The 9597-nt window shown below is 34.4% G+C and overlaps 1 protein-coding gene across 1 annotated transcript; it reads right to left on the bottom strand.

The window, feature by feature from the left end:
• Positions 1-4490: 4490 nt before the first annotated feature.
• Positions 4491-9161, bottom strand: LOC125216082 (B-type cell cycle switch protein ccs52A-like). Its single transcript, XM_048117701.2, has 10 exons — positions 8549-9161; positions 8146-8268; positions 7959-8063; positions 6916-7095; positions 6740-6802; positions 6423-6617; positions 5520-5621; positions 5348-5410; positions 5160-5228; positions 4491-4944 (listed from the first exon to the last, which is right to left on the bottom strand). The coding sequence occupies exons 1-10, from the start codon at positions 9035-9037 to the stop codon at positions 4891-4893; spliced, it is 1443 nt and encodes a 480-aa protein (XP_047973658.1). The 5' UTR covers positions 9038-9161; the 3' UTR covers positions 4491-4890.
• Between the last annotated feature and the right edge of the window lie 436 nt (positions 9162-9597).

Raw genomic sequence — 9597 nt, 5'->3', positions numbered from 1 at the left:
TGTGTTTATTATATGTGGTGATGCTTTGCTTTGGAGCTGGATTTTAGGTATTTAGGTGTGTGGCCTTATTGGTTAGTTAATTGTCTCATTTGACCGTACTAATGGAGCGTTGTCAAATTTCTCTTTTATGTGCAATAATTTCTCAGCAGTTAATTTTCTCTTTCTTATTAAATAATGATTTGTACAGATTAATTAAGTCTCTAAATCACTTCAATCTTCAATCTTCAATCTCAAAACTAACTGCTTGGAGTCACTTTAATAATGTAACGTTCGAAAATAAAAATATCTATCAAACTCATCTTTGTTGAACTCAATTTTTGTCGTAGTTTTGCCTCGACAATTCATTTAGTTGTACACTACATGAATTTGCATTTGTAAATTAATTTACATGTGCAGAATTGTGACCGGTCTAAAACGATCTTGACCTTACAGTTCAATTGTATAAAACCAAGGAAGTGTATACTTATGACAAAAATAAATACATAAAATAGTCCAGACGAATTCACTATTTATGTATATATTAATTACTCCCTTCGTCCCAAGGTATTAGACCAACTTTCCTTTTTGGGATGTCCCAACATATTAGACTCATTTCCTTTTTTAGCAAAAAGCATCTATCTTATTTTATTCTCCACCTACTTTTTCTCTCTTCTCTCCTCTACTTTTTCCCTCTCTCATACTTTACTCTCTCCACTTTAACTATTTAAATATCAATTCTTTAAATCATGTGCCCAAAAGAAGTGAGTCTAATACTTCGGGACGGAGGGAGTAGTTGTTTTTAAGCTTATTTTACAATCTTATGATTCAAATAATTACTCTTATGTTTTCACTTAATTCCATTCGCTAAGAGTAAAACACGCTCCATATAAAAAAACAAAGCACGCGGCAAACAAACAAGAAATGCTTCTTTGACCTTTCAGTTTTTCCAAACCTTTTCTTTTAAAGAAAATATAAGAATATGTAGACCACAATAAATATATAGCACGGTAGAAACGTGAGAAAATTAAAACCTACTTCAAGTTGTCAATTATTAGTTTTTGGTCGGCAGAAACTTATTTATGTATAATTCAATACTATTTATAATGAATTTAACTGCAATTACATTTATTATGTGAGATAAAAGTCACCAATATTTTTATGCTTAGTCTAACTTTAAATCATAAAATAGTGGCATAGTTTTATGAAGAGAAAACAAAGCAACTAAAAAGCCTTTGAAAATCAAGGGCCGGGGGATAATAAGAGTAGTTTATGTGGTGAAAAGCTCTTAGGATAAAATGTTTTCCTTCCAATCATTAGGCCGAGATTAGAATAATAATGAAGATAGAGAATATTTTTTGTCCCTCTTATAAAAATTGTAACAACATAATTATCTTCAATCTCTACTTGAGTTGATTTTTCAGATTGCTTTGTTGTTAGTACTACTTAAGCTTGTAAATGCATCGAGGTATTGATGAGTAAGTTTCTCTTTACATAATAAAAAAGAATTTAATCGCATTAATATGGCAAAGTAGCAAGCAGGCCCATTCTGCCAGGCTCAACCCGGCCGGGCCCAGTCTGATCTCAATGAATAAATCTGGGGACAATTTTCTGTCGTTTTTTCTCGCAATTTTCAAATATTGAATTATTGACACTATTAATATATACAAATTACCTCATGTCAGAATTTATGCACAAAAGTTGTGGTGTTGATGGATTGAAATAAAATTATTGGGATAAAGGAAAAATAAAAAATTCATAATTATTATAGATATTTTTCTAAGATATCTAAATTAAGATCTATATAAAGAATCAGCCAAACCTTGTTCAGGCCACATAAAGTTAAAATAGAGCAGCTCAATTCAGATGGACATTGCTACCCGACTGTTTAGACTGTTTTCTGGCATGGCAGCCCAACTTAGGAAGATTGTGACGTGTGATGTAAGGACGCGCACCTGAATGTGCACAACAGGAGTGCGTGTGGTGTTTTTATTAAATTTCTATTTTTTTATGTTTTTATGCTTTTATTTCGTTTCTTTTAATTTTCCAATTTTTTATTCATTTCCTTCCATCAAATTTGTTTATTTCATTATTAATTGGTGTTTATGTTTTCGTTTATAAATTACGCACTACTCCCTCCGTCCCACAAAAGATGTCATACTTGTAGGACGACACGAGATTTTAGGAGGTTTTGTTTTGTGTGTTAAATAGAGAGAGAATATATAATTTTTATATTCATGTGAGAGAGAAATTTTTCCGAAAAGTGAAATGTGACATTTTTTATGGGACAAACTAAAAGGAAAAGTGTGACATCTTTTGTGGGACAGAGGGAGTACTACTATATTTTGTAATTGAGTGAACTACATCAAAAGTCCTTGACCTTTCTAGTTGTGACACTGCATGTACCTCAATTTTACAGTCATCATTTAAAAAAAACTTCTACTTCTGTATTACATAATTTTTTTTACATTAATTTAAATCCTAAATTTTCTTGAGCTCAAAGGACGTGCTCAACTTTGGACAAATAGAAATGTTCATAGCAACCGGGAGTAAAAATTTGGTGGTCATGACATACTAAGTGGCATGATGACTTGGTACGTCTCACTAATTACTATGTGACATGTGGATATAGTAGGATTCTAGATATTTAAACTATATATATGGTATTTAGTTTTCAAGATGGAATAAAGTTTTATAATTTGAAAACTTTCCAAGTTATTAAATGGACTGTAAATACACCCACGGATACTAACATCATTTATTTTCAATATATATTCACAATAAAAGTAATTGATTTTGATTTAAGATTTAATGGTATTATTCTACTATTGTTTTTATTTTATGGAGTATATATTAGATAACCATGAGGCATAAGATAATAAATTTAAATTTTGTATATATAGGTTTGTGTTAAAATGACAACCCCTCTTAAAGTGACACCGTGACACCACTTATACAACAATATTATAAACACTACACAGCAATATTACAAACACTACACAACAATCTATAGATTGTTGTATAGTGCGTCGGATATTGCTGGACAAGAAAAATTGTTGTATAAAGAGCAACACATTGTTGACCGTCTTTTTCAGATTTTTTGCCACGTGACAGCTTATTATTCGTCCACGTGTACAAATGTTTGGCTAGAAATGGTGGTATAATGTTATTTTAAGGGGTGATGGCACCCTAACATGCCCCTATATATATAACTACAAATAAAATAAAAGCAATACTATATAAATTTTTAAAATTTTGTGCATATAGTGCTAGTTTTATTTTAAAAGTTTAAATTTTGTCGTTGTATAGTGCTAGCAAGATTAAAATTTATGGTTTAACTTATCAATATATATTTTATTTGTAATTTTTACAGATATAAATAAAAAAGAAAAAAATTAAACTTTAAGTTATCTGATTTTTCTATATATTTATATAACAGAGTTACATATATTCATGAATATATACCCCATAAAAAAAAAAGAGAGAATGGTTCTAGACTTCTATCATATCTTAAATTAACCACGAGTAAATATATACACATATATAGTTTAAATATCTAGAATCCTACTATATTCATATGTCACATAGTAATTAATGGGACATACCAAATCATCATGCCACTTGGTATGTCATGACCACCAAATTTTTATTCAGCAAAGGACTTTGTTGAATCTTTCTTCAGAATAATCTGTTCTTTTTTTTTTTATTCATTTTCGACAAATTTGATTATTTGAAGATACACAAAAACTTGCTAGTGTGAAAAAAGAGAATGAGATGTGAAAAATGAGAAGGATATGTGAGTATTTATAAATATATATATATATATATATATATATTAAATTAATAATAAAAAAATAAGTAAATTGCCGGGCGGGAAGCGACGTCCTGCAATACAGCCCCGGGCACGGTGAATGCTTACGTTGGGAAAAAGAATGAAGTAGAATCAATCATTCTTTACATTTCTCTGTTTACCGACACACTGCTTGAATTAAACGACCCTTTAGTGCAGTTACTTATATAGGGAATAACAACTAATTTTAAAGTTATAACGTACATCCAATCTGGTGCTTCCATGTGGCATAAAAAATGTAATATTGTAAACACTAAAATGGAATATATATTTGTAGAAGCTATAAATGAATTTCGGCAGATTGCATTTTTGTTATATGCAGATTGCATTTTTTATTGTTGAGTTTTGCATTTCAGATATTGACTGTTTAATTTGCATTTTATATATAGACGGATTGCATTTATATATGTGAAAATGCAAAACTTAACAATATACAATGCAATTTATGTGAAAATGCAAAACTCAACACTATAAAATGCAATTTACCTACAACTAAAATACAATATGTGGAAATGCATATACAACTAGATTGCATTTTTGTGTTAAAAATATTGTATGTTTTGTACCACATGGCAGCACCAGATTGGATGTACGTTGTGACTCTAAATAAGGGGCACCCTAGTGCTCCCCTACTTATATATCTATAGATTTTGGTAAAAGAAAATAAAACAAAATAAGATTTATATATTAATGAAAAATATCTTGGAGAACGATAGACGATCTCCTCACTCCAAGAATAATTATTTACAATAAAATAAAATAGGGCACCGGAAGCTGCTTATGTTTTTACTCTAACTTCAACCAAATGTTACCAAGCATGACAATTTCCTATACACTTGGTCATGTTTCTAAAGTATTAAAAACATCTAATATCACCAGTTTTGCTTGATTGTTGAGGGTACAATCAGCTGATATTTGTAACATCCTGAAAAATTTTCCGCAGCTTTGTGTCGTCAACCGGCTTATCTGTGCCTCGTTGCTGTGCTAGGAGCGTAACATTCTTGTGACCACAGCGACAAGGAATAAATAGGATGATAATGCGCAGAGTGATACATAGCAGAGGATCAGCGAATTTGCGTCCTTCCAAGAGATGATGCCCCGATTTCACTTTCAGTGTTCTACAAAATCGTAGGTATTAGCAATTATTAGACACCAATCAGTTATCCCTAAAGATATAAGTAATAACAAAAATTATTGTGTAAAATCTCAGAAAAGGTGGAAGAAAGTTTGATTAGCATCAGTTCAATCTTCACCAGGATTTGGTTATTCACGTTTGGCGCTCTAAGAGCCTAGCTAGAAAGTTACATTAAGACGAAGAAATCAGAAAATTCACCTGAGATTTAGGTGAAGGAAAAACATTCCAGAACCGAAGTGTTTCATCTCCTGCTCCTGTCACGATTGTCTGTAAAAAAATCCGGCATAAGAAAAGAACATCAGTAGTGACAATAGATGTAATCTTCAGTGTGTTAATGGAGAGTCTCTGAAACAAAATCAAGAAACTAGTGGTATTCCTCCACATACCTGCCCATCTGGTGAAATAGCAAGGTAGAGTACCCTGTAGGTATGGCCTGTTAGAGTAGCCAACTGCATTGAAAGTTCACTCAAATTCATTAGGTGATTGCACAAATTGAATAAGAAGAAAACTCAGTTGCAGTCACACTGTTTTCTTTCTCATACTACTTGATTATCTCACCTTTGACATTGAAGGATATCTCCAAACGATTATTTGGTTTTGGGAGTAGCCATGGGTACTCACAAGTTCATTGACATTCTTCGACCACACAAGATTGCATACCTGGCATATTATTGTTTCAAGTCAGGGTGTCATTCTAACAGTAATGAATAAGAGCTTTCGTTTGCTCAAAACCTCCTTGATATTTGCATAAAATAATTTATTCATAAAAGTAGGATAACACAAGGCAATAGCTCTACCAAAGTCATTGCATCGAGATCTGTCCTAAAGAGCTATGCACCCAATATTCAAACCAACACAGATTGTGATCTAGAGTAAATGTGGCTTGGCTGGAAAAAGAGCAGAAGCACAAGAGAAAGGACAGACAACGCAGTAGAACAAGAAATAACTCTAACTAGATAATAAAATACACAAGATTAATCCTCTTGTGAGGCCCCTAGGAACTACCATGCAAACCGAACTATTTTTCCAAGACACACAACTCTTCTAACGAGGAGCTACTTATAATACTATTGAAAACACTCATAAACAAACAAAGACTCTTAAACCAAATCAAGCTCTAAGAGAAAAACTTGTCTCTCACAAACTAATTACTAGACTCCTATAAACAATGAACAACTAAAAGATAATGCAGAGAATCAATTGGAAATGTCGTCTAGCAGATAGCACTTAAACCACATGACAAAGTAAATGAATAGATTCATCCATTTCTTTAGTCAAAGGTCAAGTGAAAAAATTTAAAATCCAAGAGGTCGTAGTGGTTTCTATCTAGGACGAGAGAACCCTTTTCATGACAAGCTAGAGGATTTACTATAGAGCGATGACTATCATAATTCACAAAACAGGTGAATCAATGTGAACTTAATGGACTTGAAGCTTTCACAAAAAGAACTAGAAGGTTACCTGACTTCCAGTATCCATGCAACTTAGCTTCGTATTAGTAGTTGTATTCCAGAAACGAATGCATCGGTCAGCAGTGCCACCCCCAGAAGCAAGGAGTCCATGAAGATGGGGCGACCATGCAATTGCTTTTACAGCAGCAGTGTGTTCACAGTATTTTAGCACAGGCTGGGTCGAATGTTGGTTCCATACAAAAAGCTACAATTCGAGGCCATATAATGTATGATTGAGTCATTGAAAACAATAAACAATTGTACAGAGAAAAGAAGAAAAACAAGACAAAAAAACTTGAAGGTATATCAAATAATATAGCTACTTACCCTGTTATCATTTCCACCTGATGCTAACTCTCGATTGTCATAAGACCACTTCAACCCACAAACCTAAACCACAATTGCAAGAATGAGAAATTACAACCCCTCAAAGATTCAGAGTAGGAAATACTCGGTATAGTGTGAGATACAGCCTTGAAGCAAAATTAATGAAGAGACAATACCTCTGATTTATGTCCGCTTAACTTGCTAACATAGTCTTCCTGAGCTCGTATATCACGCTGAAGAATACTTTTGTCGCGGCTTCCTGACGATAATGTGGAAGAACTCCAGGCTAGGGCTCCAACTCGCAGCCGATGTCCCTCCATGGTTCTTATCCTCTTGCAACGAGAGGCATCCCACAACTGCAAGCCATAGAATTCAGCTCCAATCATGAAAATTCATATTCAAAATACAGAGGCAAAGAACAGGATTCAACTCAGAAGGTACAATCACAGATTTGTTCAGTACAGTTGAACCATTTGAACTGGATTCACCACAGTTAAATTTCTTTAATTAAAAGAGGAATAGCCACAATCATGTATATCCCAATTTTGAAGTCTGCAATGTCTTGTCATTAAGATACAGATAAGTTTTCAAAGGTAAGTGGAAGCATACTCCCCTAAATGTAGGAAAACAAAGCCTAAGGATCTAAATGTTCGTCGCCCCTCTCATTTTAAGGGAATACCACTAACAGTCTGGGTCGGAGTGTGGAACGTAAGAAAAGAAAGGTGAGATCATATTTGTGCATTTAGTCAAAAGTTCAGACAGGCGATTTCACATTTATGTGTGTAAGAAGTGGGGTGTAAATGCAACCTAATATAGTAAATAGATTATTCCGCCCAGACAGTGTCCTGGATACGCCAGGCACTTTCTCTGTCCCTGCATGGAAATTTTATTACCTGTATAACTTTAGTGTATAGCAACTAGCAAGTATCATTTGAATCATAGTTAAAACAGTACCAGACAAAGACATACATGTATGAGACGCTAAAAGCTACTTGATAAATAGGTGCACCACCAAAGTCCCAAACCAAACGAAGAGTTTAGTTAAATTTGGACCTTAAGACAAAGGTGTCGTGGTTCACCAAAAGTGAACTTCAACATATATATGATACAACTGCATGTAGATAACAACATTCTAAACGATTTCGAGAAATGGCAGTGAAGGTGAATCTAAATTTTTAGTAAATAACATGTCAGGAGTACTTTCAATTTTAAATCATACTTGGACTTTCCCGTTGCTAGTTCCAACTGCAAGATGTGTGTTGCGTTGAGCCCAGCCGACAGAACAGACACTATCATCAGATCCTAAATCACACAGCTTCACTACCTGTATAAAAATGCAAGGAGACCAATGTCATCATTCATGAAGGAAACAATCACCATTTATAGCAAAAGAACAAAGTCTTTACCTTGCTGCTAGAAGCATGCCACAGATAAACACAGTTTCCCAGCCCCACAGCCAACACATTGTGCGAAGACCAATCAACTAGGTTAAGATAGAAATCATCTTGCAAAGCAGGCGCATCCAGAACCTATGCAAAACACCAATCGAACAGTTCAATTAGCGATAACACTCACAAAACAAGATCAAATTCACCATTTTTTGACGAATGAAATATACCCAACAACAACCAAACAACTATTCAACACAGAGAACCAAACACACTGCATATTTTATAGTTCACATAAAAGCCAAAAACTTAGAAACGACAGAATCCCAACCCTAAGATGAGGAATCACAATTCAATTTTCTAAATCGAGTGAGGAAAACTAAAAAAATAAAGAAAAAAAAGAGCTCCAAAAAAATCCAACCTTGTAAGGAGATCTAGGGACTTTCCTTGGGGCCTTAACAGGACTATGAGTAACCCCAGGGAGCTGATCATCAAATCCAAACGGAGACAGAGAATGCAGAGACCTCCTCGTTTCGGTCTTATACTTGAAAATGTTGCAATTCGGAGGACTAGTCTGGAAAACACTATCACTGCCGCTGCTCCGACCACTAAATCTCCCGCCGGAGGAAGATTTATCCGGCGTCAATGGCTGAAATCCACTGACGCATTCGGGCCCGAAAAGGGCGGACTTCAAGAGGTTGGTGTAGGCCGAATTGGAATCATCGGAAGAGGCATTGGAGCTAGAATTGGGGAGATTGAAGAGAGCAAAATTAGAAGAGGAGCGGCTGGGGATGAAGCGATCTCCGTAAATTGTGCGGGAGGAAGAGGGGCGGCGATAGGAGGAGGCGAGAAGCTTTGGCGACGGAGTTTTCGGGTCGGGGGAGAAGGTGCTCGTGGTGGGGGGTTCCATAGGCTCCGAGATCGCTGTTTCGGGAGCCCAATTCAGGTAGGCGGCGGCGGATCGGGTATGATTGTGGAGGAGATTGGTTGGATTTTCCCGGGAATTATATGTGAGACTCAAGATTTGCTGCGGGAGATAATGGTATATCTGTAAATTAAACCACATTTATATAGCATTCACTAATAAATTGGTCAAACTCTTGTAACTCTTGCTATTTTCATTTCTACTTTAATTACTCTTTATTAATAATAAATTTTTATCTTTTTTATAATTAACAATTTTATCAAAATTATTCCATGGGAAAACATTTGTGATTTTACACTTTCTGGGCTGGCACATATTGTATTTTTTTGTGTTTGACTTTCACTTTTATTGGCCTTTGTGATGCTAAGTTGATAATCCCGTCTCATAAAAATATGCATTTTTAGTTAGATACAAATTTTAATAATAATTAATAAATTTAGAGAGATAGAAATAAAATGTAAGTAAGTATTGTAACTAGAATGAGTCTCATCTTATTAGAGAGAAAATAATTACTAAAAAAGAATGTGTATATTTTTGTGGAACGA

The sequence above is a fragment of the Salvia hispanica genome, chromosome 3 (assembly GCF_029641045.1).
Source record: "Salvia hispanica isolate PSC_SH4W2 chromosome 3, Shi_PSC_v1, whole genome shotgun sequence".
Taxonomy (NCBI): Eukaryota; Viridiplantae; Streptophyta; class Magnoliopsida; order Lamiales; family Lamiaceae; genus Salvia; species Salvia hispanica.
This window is presented reverse-complemented; position numbering and strand designations above follow the sequence as displayed.